At 46.0% G+C, this 18,193-nt stretch overlaps 1 protein-coding gene across 4 annotated transcripts in view; it reads right to left on the bottom strand.

The window, feature by feature from the left end:
• The window catches only part of SOCS7 (suppressor of cytokine signaling 7), a 110,240-nt gene that overhangs the window by 68,905 nt on the left and 23,142 nt on the right, over window positions 1-18,193 (bottom strand). For 2 of the 4 annotated variants that reach the window (XM_040329847.1, XM_040329846.1), the window contains exons 2-7: window positions 16,729-16,793; window positions 16,529-16,633; window positions 16,260-16,361; window positions 13,765-13,895; window positions 13,509-13,677; window positions 5,719-5,847 (exon numbers count right to left, since the gene is read on the bottom strand). In XM_040329847.1, the coding sequence (XP_040185781.1) occupies window positions 5,719-5,847; window positions 13,509-13,677; window positions 13,765-13,895; window positions 16,260-16,361; window positions 16,529-16,633; window positions 16,729-16,793 (701 nt within the window). The remainder of the gene's footprint in view (window positions 1-5,718; window positions 5,848-13,508; window positions 13,678-13,764; window positions 13,896-16,259; window positions 16,362-16,528; window positions 16,634-16,728; window positions 16,794-18,193) is intronic. The other 2 variants (XM_040329848.1, XM_040329849.1) reach the window with 2 other exon arrangements.

The following is an 18,193-nucleotide window of genomic DNA, read 5'->3' as shown; positions in this document are numbered from 1 at the left end:
CCTGACCAGGCGACTCACCCAAATCTGGTAATCCAGAGACGAAGGGAGCTTGTCCCAATGTGAGTGAATCTCTTTCTGTAACACTTGGGTGTGGAAATGAGCATACGGAAACGCCTCGAAAGAGGCTACCATGGGACCCAGAATTCTCTTGCAAAAGTGAAGCGAGGACCACATCTGGGTCGCTAACCGCTGCACCGCAGATTGCAGTGTCTGGAGTTCTTCCGTCGGTACCAACATTGACTTCTGGACATTCAGTAGCCACCTGAATCTTTTGAAGGGGCTGGCAGGTGATGGACCATCCTCTCCTAAGACTGAGCCTAAAGAAGCTCTCAGGAGAAGGTCGTCCAGGTATCCCACAATAGCGATTCCACGCCGCCTTAGCAGGGCCAGAATCGAAAGCGATCACTATTGTGAAAACTTGTGGTGCCGAAGCCAGGCCGAAGGGGAGGGCCACAAACTGAAAACGGTCCTCTTCGACCGCAAAACGCAGAAACCTCTGGTGTTTTGCGCGTATGGGAATATGCAGGTACGTGTCCTGAGTACCCAAGGATGCCCCAAAGTCCCCCTGATGGAGAGCCACCACTACCGAGCGAACAATTCTATCCTGAACCTTTGCACTTTGACAAAGGAGTTAAGGGCCTTAAAGTCCAGGATTGGACGGACACCTTCCTTTTTTGGGGACTACAAACTGGAGTAAAAACCCCTGAAACCGTTCCCTTGAAAGAACCGGTATAATCACTCCCCTGACCAGCAGATCCTGACCAGCCCCTGACAGGGCCACCCGGCATACCTGTAAATGTTACCAAAAGTAACATTTCTGTCTTTGCAGATGACACCAAGCTATGCAGTGGAATAACGTCCTTGCAGGATGTCGCCAATTTACAAGCCGACCTCAATGCTCTGTCTAATTGGGCGACTGAGTGGCAGATGAGGTTTAATGTTGATAAATGTAAAGTTATGCACTTAGGGAATAAGAATATGCATGCATCATACATGCTAGGGGGAGTACAACTGGGGGGATCTGTAGTGGAGAAGGATCTGGGGGTCTTGGTAGATCATAAGCTCAATAATAACATGCAATGCCAAGCTGCGGTTTCCAAAGCGAGCAAAGTCCTTTCTTGTATTAAGAGAGGTATGGACTCCAGAGACAGAGATATAATTTTGCCCCTGTACAAATCATTAGTAAGACCTCATCTGGAATATGCAGTTCAGTTTTGGGCACCAGTTCTCAAAAAGGATATCGGAGAACTGGAGAAAGTGCAGAGAAGGGCAACCAAACTGATAGGAGGCATGGAGGAGCTCAGCTATGAGGAAAGATTAGAGGACCTGAATTTATTCACTCTTGAGAAGACGAGAATTAGGGGGGATATGATCAACATGTACAAATATATAAGAGGTCCATACAGTGGACTTGGTGTTGAGTTATTGACTTTACGGTCAACACTGAGGACAAGGGGGCACTCTTTACGTCTAGAGGAAAAGAGATTTCACCTCCAAATACGGAAAGGTTTCTTCACAGTAAGAGCTGTGAAAATGTGGAACAGACTCCCTCCAGAGGTGGTTCTGGCCAGCTCAGTAGATTGCTTTAAGAAAGGCCTGGATACTTTCCTAAATGTACATAAAATAATTGAGTACTAAGATTTGTAGGTAAAGTTGATCCAGGGTAAATCCGATTGCCTCTCGGGGGATCAGGAAGGAATTTTTTCCCCTGCTGTAGCAAATTGAATCATGCTCTGCTGGTTTTTTTTGCCTTCCTCTGGATCAACTGTGGGTATGGAGTTGGGTGTATGGGATTGTACTGTGTTTTTTATTTTGTTTGTTTATTTTTTGTGGTTGAACTAGATGGACTTGTGTCTTTTTTCAACCTGACTAACTATGTAACTACTATGTAACTATGTACCGGAGGAAGCTGGAGGGAAAAATCTGTTTGGTGGACAAAAGAGAAACTCTATCTTGTACTCCGAGGAAATTACCTCGCAAACCCAGCGGTCGGAAAGAGGGATCTCCACCGAGCCGCGCATCCGCAAATTCTGCCCCCCACCCGAGTGTCTGGCGGGGGCAGACCTACATGCGGAAGCAGGCTTGTCCGCAGGCTTGTTGCTGAGAGTGCTGTCCGCTCTGCGCCGTCCCTCAGGAAGCAATTCGCGGGCTGCAAAATGGCGGCCATACACGTGTTTAAAGCAACAGTGACACAGCAGAAAACACATCCCAGCACACACAGCAACTCCAGTACAACAAATAAAAAGGGAGAAGCTGCTGCTCCAGGTGAGCACACCTGAGCAATCAATGTCCTTTCAGAAACAGGTGGGTGCCTGCAATGCATTGGCCAAAAACTTGAAGGCAGGGTATGGACAGCCGCACACCAATGAATCTTAAAAAAGTAAGCCTTTAATGGTGAAAAAGGAAAGGCACTACAAAAAATTAATAGCACCACACAGCAGCACAGCCCCCGTAGTGACAGAGCCCCAGGCGGACCCCACCCCCCTTACAGCCGCCCAAGGGGTCACTACGTACCCGTCCTGCGACCACCGGCTGGAGGCATTCTGAACAGAACCAAAGTCCTTTAAATGGCATGGCTGTCGGCCAGACACACTGACAAAGCCATAGAGACCGGTCATATGTGTGCCCTGGAACATGTAGTTCCCCGGCCAGCCCTGGAGCAACGGGGCATGTCGTGAACGACCTCGAGCTGAGGGCCGGCACATGCTCGATGGCTGAGCATGGGGGGACTACAAGGATCAAGATCCAGCCTGTCACCCAGTCGGCAGTTGATAGTAGATCTCAGGATCAAAAAATGCAGGAACAGAACAAAAAAAAATAAAAGCGAAAAAAAAAATTGCAGAGTACATGGACTCCAGCAAGGCCATGTCTACTCCTGACGCTAGGCAGAAAAAAAAACCTGGGGCTGCTGAGGCAGAGTGAGGGATATACCCAGGGGCCCCGCCCCCTGGGAGGAGCTATACTGAGAAGTGTTTTAACACTTGAAGTGCTGTTTTTTCTGCCTAGTCTCTCCTGAAAGGAAGGATGATAAACCCTAAGGTCAATTGCTGCTGTGTCCGTCCATGAACAGAAAAGGACATTTAAAAGTAAAATCGAAGAATGAGGTAAGTGAGACTGAGATGGTAGGATTTGGTACCAGAATAGACCACTTTTGTCAACGCCATCTTTTTCCACCAAACAAAGCTCAATAATGATTTTCAAAAGGTGTGGCTTTTTTTTGTCCATTGACCTATCTGGCATAAATTGCCCATTCTATTTGTTCACAAATGGGGAAAGTCTTTTTTGATTAACCAGGTCACTTTGCATCGAAAGAGCCCTGGAGTGACAGAGTCAAGTGCAACAATGCCAAAGCTTTTGAGCAGAGCAGAAATTAGCGTATCCACACTGGCAAGCATACGGTTTGAAGCTGAATTGGAGTCTAGGGGTTGAGTATGGAGTCTCCTCCACACTGTGCCTCTGTGTTCTCTTCATTCCCTTCTATGTGCACCTCTTCTAGGCTGAGCCTACCGGGATGGGGCTTGGGTAGAGATGGAGGAGCTGGGAAAGCCTGGTGTTTTGGGGCCCAGGACAGCGATGGCTGTAATAAAGCAGATAATTATCTGAGAAAATGGGACAGAGTTGCAGAAAAAGCCGCCTTAGTCACCCGAGATAGAGCTAAAATTGGATGTATTAACCAGTGTTATAATATGTTCCATTGAGTGTTGTACAAGCCTTCAGCAGAGTGAATATTTGGCTGAATTTTTGATGTAGTTCCCTTTCACCACAGGGTGGGATATTCTCTTGTGGGGTACTCACCAAATAAGGTGCAGAATATAGTGTAAGCATGTCCCAAAAGGAGTATACAGCAACCCAGTTTAATACTGTACCACCCTGTAGCAAATCTAAAAGGGCTGGAGGAAGTGACTGAATACCTTATAAGCGCTCTAGGTGGAAGCGGTGGTAAAGTGTGTGATCCGTGGTGTGATGTAATATAGGGCTGCAACTAACGATTATTTTCATAATCGATTAGTTGGCCGATTATGGTTTTGATTAATCGGATAATAGACTTAAAAAAAAAAATTGGCATTTTAAAAACATTTTGGGCCAATTTGTTGTTGGGCAGATTACAAAACACAAATTTCCACAAAAACACATTACATGCTTTTCTGCAGCTTCTCCATTCTCCAAGTATATTGAACCAAAAAAAAAAATAGCACCGTTTTGCGTTAAAAAGTCCTTGCCCTTTCCAAATACGCAGCAGCTGAAAAAAAAATCATGGATGTGAACGTGTCCCATAGGAAAACATGTAAATGAACTGTAGTGTGTTTCTGCAAAAAACACCAAATAACTAAGGTGTGAACCCAGGTCTGAGATGTTCCGTAACATAATGAGGTTAAAAAACAAAAATAAGTACAAAGAGCAAATAATCGCTACTGTAAGGGGTTCATTTTTTTTACTGTGGGACAGTGAAAGTATTATTTACAGTAGCGATTTGCTTTTTTGTACTATAAAACGCTATTTTTCTTTTTTTAAACCCCATTATGTTACTGGCCGATTAATCGATTATGAAAATTGTTAACTATTAATTTCATTATTAGTTAATTAATTTCGATTAGTTGTTTCGGCCCTAATGTAATACCTGGTCATCCACCCAAGACTAAGTTCTGAGTGTTCAAAATAAGGAGCAATTTCTTCATAAGGAAGAAGAGGACTATCACTTTTGAACACTAGCAAAAAATGTATTAATAATTACTCAGAGTTGGGTAGGGTTCTAGGGGGGAACAACCAGGGGGCATGTAGTCAAAAGCTTTGCCAGTCACCAACCACTTGGTAGCAGCCAATAACCCAGGGTCTATGAATACTCAGCCTGTCCGTGTCCATTACTGTATAATTCAGATAGAAACCTTTTCTGTTAGACATAGAATTTGTTTTCTATATGTTCATTATTTACTAAATAGCTTTGTTTAAACCACATGTGCATCTATAGAGAGGTCTGACAAGTCACAGTAGACCTGAGGAAATAAGTAAATATATATTCCCGCGCTACTATATGATAACCCAAACTTATTAAAAATAATAAAAATATAGATTATAGAAAGCAGCTACCACCTAACAGTGCCATCACTACACTAAGACTCTTTTCACACTGGGGCGTTTTTCAGGCGCTTTGGCGTTAAACAAAAAAAATAAATAAAAGCGCCTGAAAGAAGTCTCATCTGCAAGTCCAATGTGAAAGCCCGAATGCTTTTTAGAGCTCTTTCACACTGCCAGCGCCCGAAAAACACTGGCAAAGCTCCGCTAAGACCCCTTTCACACTGGAGCGTTTTTCAGGCGCTTTGGCGTTAAAAAAAGCGCCTCAATGGGAAAGGGCACTTTAGGAGCGGTGTATGCAATGCTCCTAAAACGCTGCAAAGAAGCTGCTTACAGGACTTTTTTTGATGCCCTGCCAGCGCAGCACCTCAGTGTGAAAGCACTCAGGCTTTCACATTGGGATTGCAGATGCAGCTTCTTTCAGGCGCATTTTGTTAATGCTAACGCGCCTGAAAAACGCCCCAGTGTGAAAGGAGTTTAAATGCAGAATCAAAATTAATAAAATAATAGTAAAGCGCTTTCAACAGAAGAGTACGTAAAAGAATAAAAAAAAACTGAGCTACTTGAAATGAAAACAAAGCAGATATCTGACACTTTGCTTGTGTCTAAAGGGGGTCTTCAAAAAAAAAAAGCCTCCGAAGCACTTACCTGGAACTCGTGAGCGTAGAAAATACAGGAACTTTCCATTTTTTGAGTGCATAATTGCTCGTTTAATAAATTCAACTACAGACTGGCAGCGATCTTCAAACTTGGGATGACACCAGAGACTGAAGGTACCTGAGAAAGGAAAGTTGTGATATACATCACTCTGGCCAAAACTTATACTGCAAGGTAAGCCATAAGCTCTAAGAACCATCTATAACCATTTACTTGAGAAAACTTAAATAACAAAAAGGCCAGCTTCACACTTGCGGTAACACACGTCACTGCAATGCACAGGACCAAACCATGCACACGATTGTGCAATGTGGGGCCATTCATTTTACACACACTTCAATTTACTTACTTTCGGTACCTACAATGCCTATTAACACACTACTGGGCACTGCCATGTGGGGAGACACCAAAAAAAGGGTCAAATCTGGTTTCCCATGCAGTGGGAAGGGGGGAGGGGGCAGACACAGGCTTCACGGGGGGGGGGGGGGGGGTGAAACACAGGCTGCACTGGGGGGGGGGTGAAACACAGGCTACACTGAGGGGGGGGGTGAAACACAGGCTACACTGAGGGGGGGGTGAAACACAGGCTGCACTGAGGGGGGGGGGGGGGGGTGAAACACAGGCTGCACTGAGGGGGGTGTGAAACACAGGCTGCACTAGGGGAGGGGAGGTGTGAAACACAGGCTGCACTAGGGGAGGGGGGGGGGGGTGAAACACAGGCTGCACTAGGGGAGGGGGGGGTGAAACACAGGCTGCACTAGGGGAGGGGGGGGTGAAACACAGGCTGCACTAGGGGAGGGGGGGGGGTGAAACACAGGCTGCACTAGGGGAGGGGGGGGGGGTGAAACACAGGCTGCACTAGGGGGGGGTGAAACACAGGCTGCACTAGGGGGGGGGTGAAACACAGGCTGCACTAGGGGGGGGGTGAAACACAGGCTGCACTAGGGGGGGGGTGAAACACAGGCTGCACTGAGGGGGGGGGGTGAAACACAGGCTGCACTGAGGGGGGGGGTGAAACACAGGCTGCACTGAGGGGGGGGGGGTGAAACACAGGCTGCACTAGGGGGGGGGGAAACACAGGCTGCACTGAGGGGGGGGGGGTGAAACACAGGCTGCACTGAGGGGGGGGGTGAAACACAGGCTGCACTGAGGGGGGGGGGGTGAAACACAGGCTGCACTGAGGGGGGGGGGGGTGAAACACAGGCTGCACTGAGGAGGGGGGGGTGAAACACAGGCTGCACTGAGGGGGGGGGGGTGAAACACAGGCTGCACTGAGGGGGGGGGGTGAAACACAGGCTGCACTGAGGGGGGGGGGGGGGGAAACACAGGCTGCACTGAGGGGGGGGGGGTGAAACACAGGCTGCACTGAGGGGAGGGGTGAAACACAGGCTGCACTGAGGGGAGGGGTGAAACACAGGCTGCACTGAGGGGGGGGGTGAAACACAGGCTGCACTGGGGGGGGGGGGTGAAACACAGGCTGCACTGGGGGGGGGGGTGAAACACAGGCTGCACTGGGGGGGGGGGGGTGAAACACAGGCTGCACTGGGGGGGGGGGGGAAACACAGGCTGCACTGGGGGGGGGGGGTGAAACACAGGCTGCACTGGGGGGGGGGGTGAAACACAGGCTGCACTGGGGGGGGGGGTGTGAAACACAGGCCGCACTGGGGGGGGGGGGGTGAAACACAGGCCGCACTGGGGGGGGGGGTGAAACACAGGCCGCACTGGGGGGGGGGGGGTGAAACACAGGCCGCACTGGGGGGGGGGGGGGTGATGAAACACAGGCCGCACTGGGGGGGGGGGTGAAACACAGGCCGCACTGGGGGGGGGGGTGAAACACAGGCCGCACTGGGGGTGAAACACAGGCCGCACAGGGGGGGGGGTGAAACACAGGCCGCACTGGGGGGGGGGGGGTGAAACACAGGCCGCACTGGGGGGGGGGGTGAAACACAGGCCGCACTGGGGGGGGGGTGTGATGAAACACAGGCCGCACTGGGGGGGGGGGGTGAAACACAGGCCGCACTGGGGGGGGGGGGGTGAAACACAGGCCGCACTGGGGGGGGGGGGGGTGAAACACAGGCCGCACTGGGGGGGGGGTGAAACACAGGCCGCACTGGGGGGGGGGTGAAACACAGGCCGCACTGGGGGGGGGGGTGAAACACAGGCCGCACTGGGGGGGGGGGGGGTGAAACACAGGCCACACTGGGGGGGGGGTGAAACACAGGCCGCACTGGGGGGGGGGTGAAACACAGGCCGCACTGGGGGGGGGGGGGGGGTGAAACACAGGCCGCACTGGGGGGGGGGGTGAAACACAGGCCGCACTGGGGGGGGGGGTGAAACACAGGCCACACTGGGGGGGGGGGCGTGAAACACAGGCTGCATTGGTGGAGGGCATGGATAAAGTTGCTGTTAATATTTATTTTTAGAACTCAATTCTGCATAAAACAGTGTAATTTCATAAAATAATTTATGAGGGCGTGTTTAGGGGTGCATTTAGGTGGCAGGTAACCTTTGAGGCCTGGCTTGTAGCTTAGGACTTGAAATTTTGAGCCCTGCTTTAACATGAAGCACAGGTGTGAAGCAGGCCAAAGTGATTTTGTAAAACAAGAGTGTGCCTCTAAACATAGGTCCATTTCACACTGACGGACCAATGGGGTTCGCCTGTCAGTTTTTCTAACCATCCATAGCTCCCTATGGATCGGCCTTCCTCATCTATCCAGTGGATCGGATGACAATCGGATGGAAACGAAGCGGTTTGTTTCCATCCGACCGACCCATAGAGAAGAGCGGGCTGTGTCAGCTGTGCATAGCGGAGTGGACACGGACCTCTCATGCTCTTGTTTTGCAGACAGATTCCTCATCACTGAGCAGGCGGATCTGCTTGGCGGAGTCCACCCTGTCTGCAAGGGGCCTAACTGCAAACCTTTTTTAAAGTGCTAATGTAGCCCTCTGAAGAAACCTCAGTTTCCTGGATATGATAAAAATGAACTCACCAAGCACCACCTAAGGTTAGCAATTACTGTCTCACAGCGAGATCAAAGGCTAAAAAGGGATTTTGAAGTATTGCAGTAATATCTGAGGTTTGCTCTTGCACCTTATAAATGTGTTATACCCCTTTCACATTGGGGTGGTTTGCAGGTGCTATTGCGCTAAAAATAGCGCATGCAAAAATAGTGGCGCTATACCACCACCGCACCCCCTGCCCCAGTGTGAAAGGGGGATTAATGTGAATAGCTTTCATATAATCATCCAAGATGCAGTTGTTAAAGTATTATTTCATTTATTAAGGGGAAAAAAAGCTGTTCAAACCTGCCTGGCCCTATGTGAAAAAGTAATTACCCCCTTCCATGCTGAATCATGAATGAACTGTGATTAACCACAATTGTTTGGAATGGCCGAGTTAAAATTTCACTTGCCACACCCAGGTCCGATTACTGCGAGACCTGTTGAAGCAAAAAATAAAATCACCAAATGGTTCAAACAAAGCTAAATTTAGGTTTTGGAGTGGCCTAGTCAAAGCCTGGACTTAAATCCAATTGAGATGCTGTATCATGACCTTACACAGGCTGTTCATGCTGTAAAACCCTTAAAAACAATTCTGCAAAGAAGAGTGGGCCAAAATTGCTCTACAGCAATGGAATGCTGTGGAGAAATGAAAAGCTCAATGCCACTCATCACAAACGCTTGATTGCAGTTGATGCCGCCAAGGGTGGCACAACCAGTTATTAGGTTTAGGGGGAAATTACTTTTTCAAATAAAGCCAGGCAGGTTTGGACAGCTTTTTTGCCTTTAATACATGAAACCATTTTGTGTTTACTTGGGTTATCTTCGTGAAATACATTTTTTTACGATTTGAATAATTTAAGTGTTACACATCTGCAAAAAAAAAATAAAAAAATCAGAAAGGGGTCAAATATTTTTCACAACTGTATATTTCACCATGTAGTAAACAGTGGGTTCAACTTTCCCCTTTCTGCTGGACACAAATGTAAAAGACTCATTCGATACCAAGCGATATTAACTTTTAAGTCTCTTGGGCCAATTTTGGTTTACGCAATCACAGACACACATAAACGTATGACTCTTCTGCTGACATTAATATACTACGAAGGGCATTCAAGTCAAACCAGGACTTTTACAGGTATAAATAAAAGGGATGCTAGCGTGGCGGTATTACAAGCAATAGTAAGTGTCCTATTACTGATAGGTGGCATCACATGCCAGCCAAGACACCGTTAATCAAGATGGCAGACAACAGAGTTGGTATGTGTGGTGATGAAGTTTGTGAACGAAAGTGAAAAACCCATGGACATCTACAGAAGACATCAAGCACAGTATAGTGATGAGACGCTCAGTCGCAGTAAGAAATTTGAATGGTGTAAACGTTTCAAAGATAGCCGTACATCAGTCAGTGACGAAGATCACCGCAGTCATTCCTCTGAACAGTCAGCACATGGAACACCTAATCCTGGATAATCGAAGCATAACCATGAAATTGTGCAAGAGACAAATCTTTCTGTGGGGACGGTGAACACCATCAACAGTGAATATTACTGTCATATGCGTCTGTGGAAAAAACGGCCTGGTTTGATCACTAAGGGCATCCTGTTTCTCCAGGACAACAAGCTCATTCTGCTTACAGCACTACGTGCACATTACAGCAACGCGGCTGGGAGGTATTTCCACATCTCCCTTATAGCCAGAGACTAGCTCCGAGTGATTTCCACCTGTTTGGACCACTAATAGAGTTCCTCAGAGGTCTGCCTTTCAGCACCGATGAAGTGAAGCAGACTGGTTCAGTCGTACGGACAAATCTTTCTATCCCGAAGCATTGCAGGTATTAAAAACGCAGAGATGAGTATGAATGGAGTAGGATGAAAAATAAATGCAATTTCTATGCCTTAAAATTTGTTCTTTCAATATATATATATATATATATATATATATATATATATATATATATATATATATATATATATATATATATACACATATATATACACACACACACACACACACACAGTTGTGTTCAAAATTATTCAACCCCCCCAATGCTGTAAAGGGTTTTAGGGAATTTAGTGTACATTTGTAATTGTATTCAGAATGAAATCCTACAAGGACTTCTTAAATAACCATATGCAACTAAAATGACATCAATTGGTTTTGTAATACAGTAGTAAATGTTTATTTTGTGAATTCTTCATTTACACAATTATTCAACCCCTTAAAAACTACCACTCTGAAGAACAGAGGTTCATTGAAGTGTTTTCAATCAGGTATAGAAAACACCTGTGGATGTCAGGGAGCAGCAATAAAGCCTAATAAGCACCAATCAGGCAGCTTTAAAATGACTGTGATACTCAGCTCCTTCTAGACATTTACTGGTGTGGTTACAAACATGGTGAAGTCAAGAGAATGGTCCAGGAAGACAAGAGAAGAGGTGATTACTCTTCACAGGAAGGGCAATGGCTATAAGAAGATTGCAAAGATGTTAAATATACCAAGAGACACCATAGGAAGAATCATTCGCAAATTCAAGCCAAAGGGCACTGTTGAAATGCTACCTGGTCGTGGCAGAAAGAAGATGCTGACTTCGACTGCTGTGCGCTACCTGAAGCGTAGAGTGGAGAAAAGTCCCCGTGTGACTGCTGAGGAACTGAGAAAAGATTTGTCAGATGTGGGTACTGAAGTTTCTGCTCAGACAATACAGCGCACACTGCGTAATGAAGGCCTCCATGCCAGAACTCCCAGGCGCACCCCCTTGTTGTCTCCAAAGAATAAGAAGAGTCGACTGCAGTATGCAAAAATCATGTGGACAAACCACAGAAGTTTTGGGATTGTGTTCTGTGGACTGATGAAACAAAATTAGAAGTGTTTGGGCCCATGGATCAACGCTATGTTTGGAGGAGGAAGAACAAGGCCTATGATGAAAAGAACACCGTGCCTACTGTGAAGCATGGCGGGGGGGTCAATCATGCTTTGGGGCCGTTTTGCTTCAGCAGGTACAGGGAAGCTTCAGCGTGTGCAAGGTACCATGAATTCTCTTCAGTACCAGGAGATATTGGATGACAATGTGATGCAGTCCGTCACAAACCTGAGGCTTGGGAGACGTTGGACCTTTCAACAGGACAATGATCCCAAGCATACCTCCAAGTCCACTAGAGCATGGTTGCAGATTAAAGGCTGGAACATTTTGGAGTGGCCATCGCAGTCACTAGACTTAAATCCGATTGAGAACCTCTGGTGGGACTTAAAGAAAGCAGTTGCAGTGCGCAAGCCTAAGAATGTGACTGAACTGGAGGCTTTTGCCCATGACGAATGGGCGAAGATACCCGTAGATCGCTGCAAGACACTTGTGTCAAGCTATGCTTCAAGTTTAAAAGCTGTTATAACTGTAAAAGGATGTTGTACTAAGTACTAAGATTGAATGTCACTTGGGGGTTGAATAAAACTGATAATGATGTGAGCACAGAAAAGACATTTGTGGTTATTTCATTATAAATGTTATGTTATATTTGTCTGACCTACACGTGCCTCTTTGATTTAAATGTAAGCAGGATGACAGGATGATCAAAATCAATGTCAAACTTGGCAAAACAATCAATTTCAGTGGGGGTTGAATAATTTTGAATACAACTATATATATATATATATATATATATATATATATATATATATATACACACACACACACACACACACACACACACATATACACATATACACACACACACACACACACACACACACACACGCACACGTAAAAGTCCTGGCTTGACTTCAGCGCCCCTCGTATTACATTAGTCATATATATATTTATATACGTCGAGAGATTGGCACGGCTGGGCACATGGATGTATATACAAGTCCTCTTTAAGAGCCCAGCCAGGGGCGCACTCACGACACGGTCCAATGCTCCGTGACCACCCCCGCGGACACGATCGCCGCTGGTGTACCGCGATCGGGTCACAGGAGCAGAAGAACGGGGAGAGGTGAGTGTAAACAAACCTTACCCGTTCTTCTCTGTGGTAGTGTCAGTGATGGTTTGTTCCCCAATATAGGGGACGACGATCAGTGACATCACAAGTCCAGCCCCGCCCCCCCACAGTAAGAAATACACATTAAGTCACACTTAACCCCTACAGCGCCCCCTAGTGGTTAACCCCTTCACTGCCATTGTCATTTTCAAAGTAATCAGTGCATTTTTTATGGTCCCAAAAATGTGTCAAAAGTGTCCGCCCAAAATGTCTCAGTCACGGGAAAAAAAAAAACGCTGATCGCCGCCATTAGTAGTAAAAAAAAATATTAATAAAAATGCAATAAAGCTATCCCCCATTTTGTAAACGCTATAAATTTTGCGCAAACCAATCGATAAACGCTTATTGCGATTTTTTTTATGTTTTTTGGGGATATTTATTATAGCAAAAAGTAAAAAAATATTGATTTTTTTTTTTCAAAATTGACACTCTATTTTTGTTTATAGCGCAAAAAATAATAACCGCAGAGGTGATCAAATACGACCAAAAGAAAGCTCTATTTTTGGGGAAAAAAAGGACACCGATTTTGTTTGGGAGCCACATTGTATGACCGCGCAATTGTCAGTTAAAGCGACAGTGCCCAATCGCAAAAAGGGGCAAGGTCCTTAACCTGCATAATGGTCCGGCTCTTAACCGGTTAACTTACTCTGTAATCACTAGAGCCAAATTTTTAAATGTCATAACATTCTAAATCATTGTTTTCCTGCTGCTTCCATGAACAGAGGTTTAAAATGTGGATATTCTCACCTCGATAGTGCTCCATGCGTGTGTGGTGAGTGATGCCCTGTGAGCGAAAGCTTAAGCTCAAGATATAGCGGGGATCAGAGCTATCTCTTACTAGAAATGAGCCATCAGATTTCCCCTTCAACTTCATCTCTGCATCCTCCCAGTTCATGGGTCCCCAATACCAGCCACACTGCAGGGAGAGAGAAATAATTATATTAGTTATAACTCATATTTAACACAAAGGGCATGTTAAAAGCTGGTCAGAAACATGCTTTACCTTCTCCAGCTCTCGTAAACTAGCAGCAAAGCTACTGGGATCCTGGCGTAAGATGGGACACTGTAAGGGTTGCACAAAAGGAACAGGAGTGCATTCAGGTGGCCGAATGGGAACCACTTGTGGTAGTGGGTCTGAAATGGAGATAACACAAGCAATTCTTGATCAACATCAAACTTGCAACATTTTGTACCCTAATGGAGAAAGGCCATGTCCCAGGCTGAGCAATTGCAGGTTCAGAGCTGACAGAATTTGAGGGGCAACAGCAAGATACTCTGGGGTTGATTTACTAAAACCAGAGAGTGCAAAATCTGGTGCAGCTCTGCACAGAAACCAATCAGCTTCTAGTTTTTTTTTGTCAAAGCTTATTGGAACAAGCTGAAATTAGAAGCAGATTGGCTACCATGCACAGCTGCACCAGATTTTGCACTCTCAAGTTTTAATAAGGAACCATTCACACTTGTGTGACTTGTCATGCAACTTTGGACACAAAGTCACATGACAAGTCGCAGCCCACTGTTTTCAATGGCATCCATTCTGGGTAATTCAATGAAGCATTAAGGTCACTTTTCTGGCCATAGCTCCCTTTACAACTAACTGCGCCTAATTCAGGCAAGCACGTGTTCAAGTTTCAATACCATTAATGCTGTGCACCAAATTCAGGTAGTTCTAACTACCATTATTTTCAGAACCTGTCATTATGGCATTCATAGACTCATAAATGACTGCCAGTTCAGTAAACTGGAGGTAAATAAGACCAGCTCTAAACTGGCGTACAAAAAGTAAGCTAGTGCTCAGAGATTAATATTCCAGCCACATTCAGCTCTAAACGTAAAGAAAGGGGCTGGAAATACTGGTGAGTTCGTTACCTAAATATGGCAATTTGGGGAATGACTTGAGTCACTTTGTGGGAGGAGCATGAATAGGAACTGAGCGACTAGTTCCCCATCAGGACTGCCATATGTTTGATTGACAGCAGATGTCCATGTGCAGATTCAAAATTCGCTAATGGGCTGAAGCTATGGATCCACCCACTACCATGCAATCAACCAGGTCTACCTTGCAATCAACAGCAAGGTAGACCTGATGGGGAGCTAGTCTCTCAGTTCCCCATCACACTCTGTCCACTGCACCACAAAATTCCTTAGCCATGCGCCTGTCAGTGGGAAGGATGCAATGGCCAGGGAGGGAGGATACTAAGAAAGGAGTGTATAATATGGACACACAAACCTCGCTGCTGGCTACCAACAGATCCATGTACCTTTCCGATGTGGTAGCCCAAAGAAATTCTAAATGTGTCTGGGACACCCTTTATGACCCCGCCCCATTGTCTACACAGTCTGAGTTCTTTCAAATCACACAGTAAAAAAGTAAATAAAAAAAAAAATAAAAAAAAGTATTCAGAGGAAAGCTTTGACTTTTACCTACCTATAAGGCTTACCTGTAGGTATAAAGAATATCGCCTAAACCTGTACGGTTTAGGAGATATTCCCCCCGCAATGCGCCGCCGATTGCAGCGGCGCATGCGCAGCGGGGATCCTCGGCTGAAGGACCGCCAGCCGCCGGACCTTGCTGAATTGAAGTCTCCCCCACGTCATCGCCGCTCCAGCCAATCACAGCGCTGGAGCGGCGATACCCGGAAGACACGCCGAGTCAAGATGACATCTCGCTCGGCGTGGACCAGGTAAGTTCCTCTCACCTCGTTCCGAGGTAAGTATTTCATAATGAGCTAATATGCGGTGAATACTAGCTCATTATGTCTTTTGCCTTTCAGGTGAAAAAAATAAATAAATACATTTATCGCGGGTTTACAACCGCTTTAAATCATTCACTAATCTAAAGCTGTGAATACACTGTTTCAGTTTCATACAGTTCCTTTTGGCCACCTTCCACCCAACATCCCTCCACTTAAAAATTTAAGTAGCTGGGTGAAAAATTGCAATTTAACCAGATGCAGCCACTGTAAAAATATTAGTAAATGTGCAGCTTTCAATAAAATACCGCCTGGCGTTAGAGAACTGTATGAAACCCTGGTTCTGAAACTTCCAATTATAAAAAGGGACAACATTCTGTCTCTGTCAACTGTGCTCCTGTTTTGCCACCCTGTCACAGTCTTCCAACAAAGCTGACAGGTGGTCGTTTCCAATACACATTACGCAGGCATAGTTTACTGTTGTCACCATTAGATAGCCTGCCTTGAGAAATGCAATGCATCCATGGTTGGAGGGCGTTGCTTGTGGACAAAGAGGGTTGCAAAGAATCAGCAGCAGATCAGCAGAACTGAGATGAAAGTGAAAATAACTGCAGTTCCTTATGATACACAGTAATTTAGCACATTTGTCATTTAGTTGTGGTTTACATCCACTTTAACAGTAAATGGTAGAAATAGCAAGTGGACGGTGTTTTAGTAAAAGTGAGAACATACAAAATCATTAGAACCATAATGATTTGCATCATTATTAAACAATTTTTATTTTCAGAGTATGTTAAATGCTGACCTGGAGCATGAGGTGGTGGTGGTGGGGGCAGTGGGAAGGACTGCAGAGACGAGGTCATGGGACCCACTAGAACAGATGCTGGTTGTATGCCTCCAATGTCATCTGGAATAAACAACATGCCGTAATGTACACAACATGCAGGGTTTATCACTAGAATGAACATGGAAGCATGTAGAATTAAATAACTCTAGGCGTATCCCTATCCAGGAATTTTTTATTTATTATCCCAGTAGATAACCTTCCCTTACAGAGGTGAGGAAATGAATTACCTAAAAGGCTGAGGCTCCTGCGAGGGGGTGGAGGTGGAGTTGGTGGGTGAGTAGAACATGATCCCCGGTGAGAAATGTCTACATCCACAAGTGACACTGTTTCACCTGTAAAAGAGGGATTGCGTGTTGTGTGTAACATTAACTCTAAGTCCATGCACAGCCTTTTTGCTGCTTCAAGAAATAAAAAAGTTACCACTTACCAGTGAAGAGGGGACTGAAAGAAACTGGAGAGAAGGCACTTTGAGTTCTGGTTAAACGGGGTTTCCTGTAAACAAAAGCATACTACTAAGAAACATAGACAAAGCCACGTTATCCCATTCAGCATAGAACATCACACATTTTCAAAGGAGTAAAATCTGAACATCACTTATTCCTCATATCTCAGCTGCAGGGCTGAACAACAAATTTTGGAGAAAGCAGAAGAAATTACCAAAAAGGCCTTACCGACTATGGAGAAACTAAGGCCCAATGAGTAAAGACTAAAAGGCTGCTTGAGGCCGATCAGTGTCCATCAAAATAGGTAAAAAAAAGGGGGAGTTGTTGGTTGGGACTTCCAAGGCACTGATGGAAGAGTCTAAAACAGTGGTTCTCAACCTTTCTAGTGCTGTGACCCCTTGATAAAATTTTCCAAGTTGTGGGGACCCCCAACAGTAAAATTATTTTCGAAGCGTGGGTTGTCAGCACCCAAGGCAAGAAAAGGAATTTGCGCCCCCAACCCATGGACATTTAGCGCTCCCTGAGTCCCTTCCACTCGTACAGTATTAAAACCCCTTCTGGTACATTTTAGGATGTACCACTCTTTCTTCTCCTTACTTTCCCTTTTATCTCTCTCTATCCTAATTTCTTGTTTTTTTTTCCCCCATCCCTCTCTCTAACCGTATTTCTTGTTCTTTCTCTCCCTTTTTCTTTGTTGCTCCCCCCTCTTTTTTCCTCTCCCTTACATTATTCCTTCTCTTACTCCTTGGTGGAGGGTGGGGGAAAAGGGACGAGTGGCAGTGCTGGCGGGGAGTTGGGATAAGTGGCAATGTTGGGGGGAGTTCTGATCAGCCAACTTAGGTGCTCTTGATCAAGGTCACCTGCTGAGCTGAGAACTGTAGTGGGGACTTTTAATGGCAACTATAATCACAGGTAGTGTTACTCACTGTGTCTGCGACTTTGTGGTGTTTCGTAGCAGTGACACCTATACCGAAATCAAAAGATAGGGTCTCCTCCAGCCCCTCCCACTTCACATTCCTCACCAGTAAGCTGACCTCTAGTCTCTGCCCCCAAGCCATGCTGTGAACTGAATGGGCGGCTGCAAAAGTGGCCTAGCTGGGTGTCCACAGGCTCCAGGGACAGCCCTTCTGGGTGGCTGCAAAAAGGCTGGGAGAGCAGTGTGGGCTTCAGGAACAGCCCAGGATATGGTGACCCCTGGCTAACCATCATTTGACCCACAAGGGGGTCCCGACCCCCAGGTTGAGAACCACTGGTCTAAAAGATATGATACATATCTTTTAGACCCTCCTGAAGAAGCGGTTCTACCGCGAAACCGGTCGAGGTCATTGGCTCCACCCATTAGACACAGATGGTCTTGTTATCTGATCTGTGGGGTCTGTCCCTAAATGTTTTTATACTGTACATTGTTATATGTAAATAAATATCATTTTTTACATTACCCTCTTGGTC

Source organism: Rana temporaria, chromosome 12 (assembly GCF_905171775.1).
Source record: "Rana temporaria chromosome 12, aRanTem1.1, whole genome shotgun sequence".
Taxonomy (NCBI): Eukaryota; Metazoa; Chordata; class Amphibia; order Anura; family Ranidae; genus Rana; species Rana temporaria.
The sequence above is the reverse complement of the archived record's forward strand: the minus strand, read 5'-3'. Positions and strand labels throughout refer to the sequence as shown.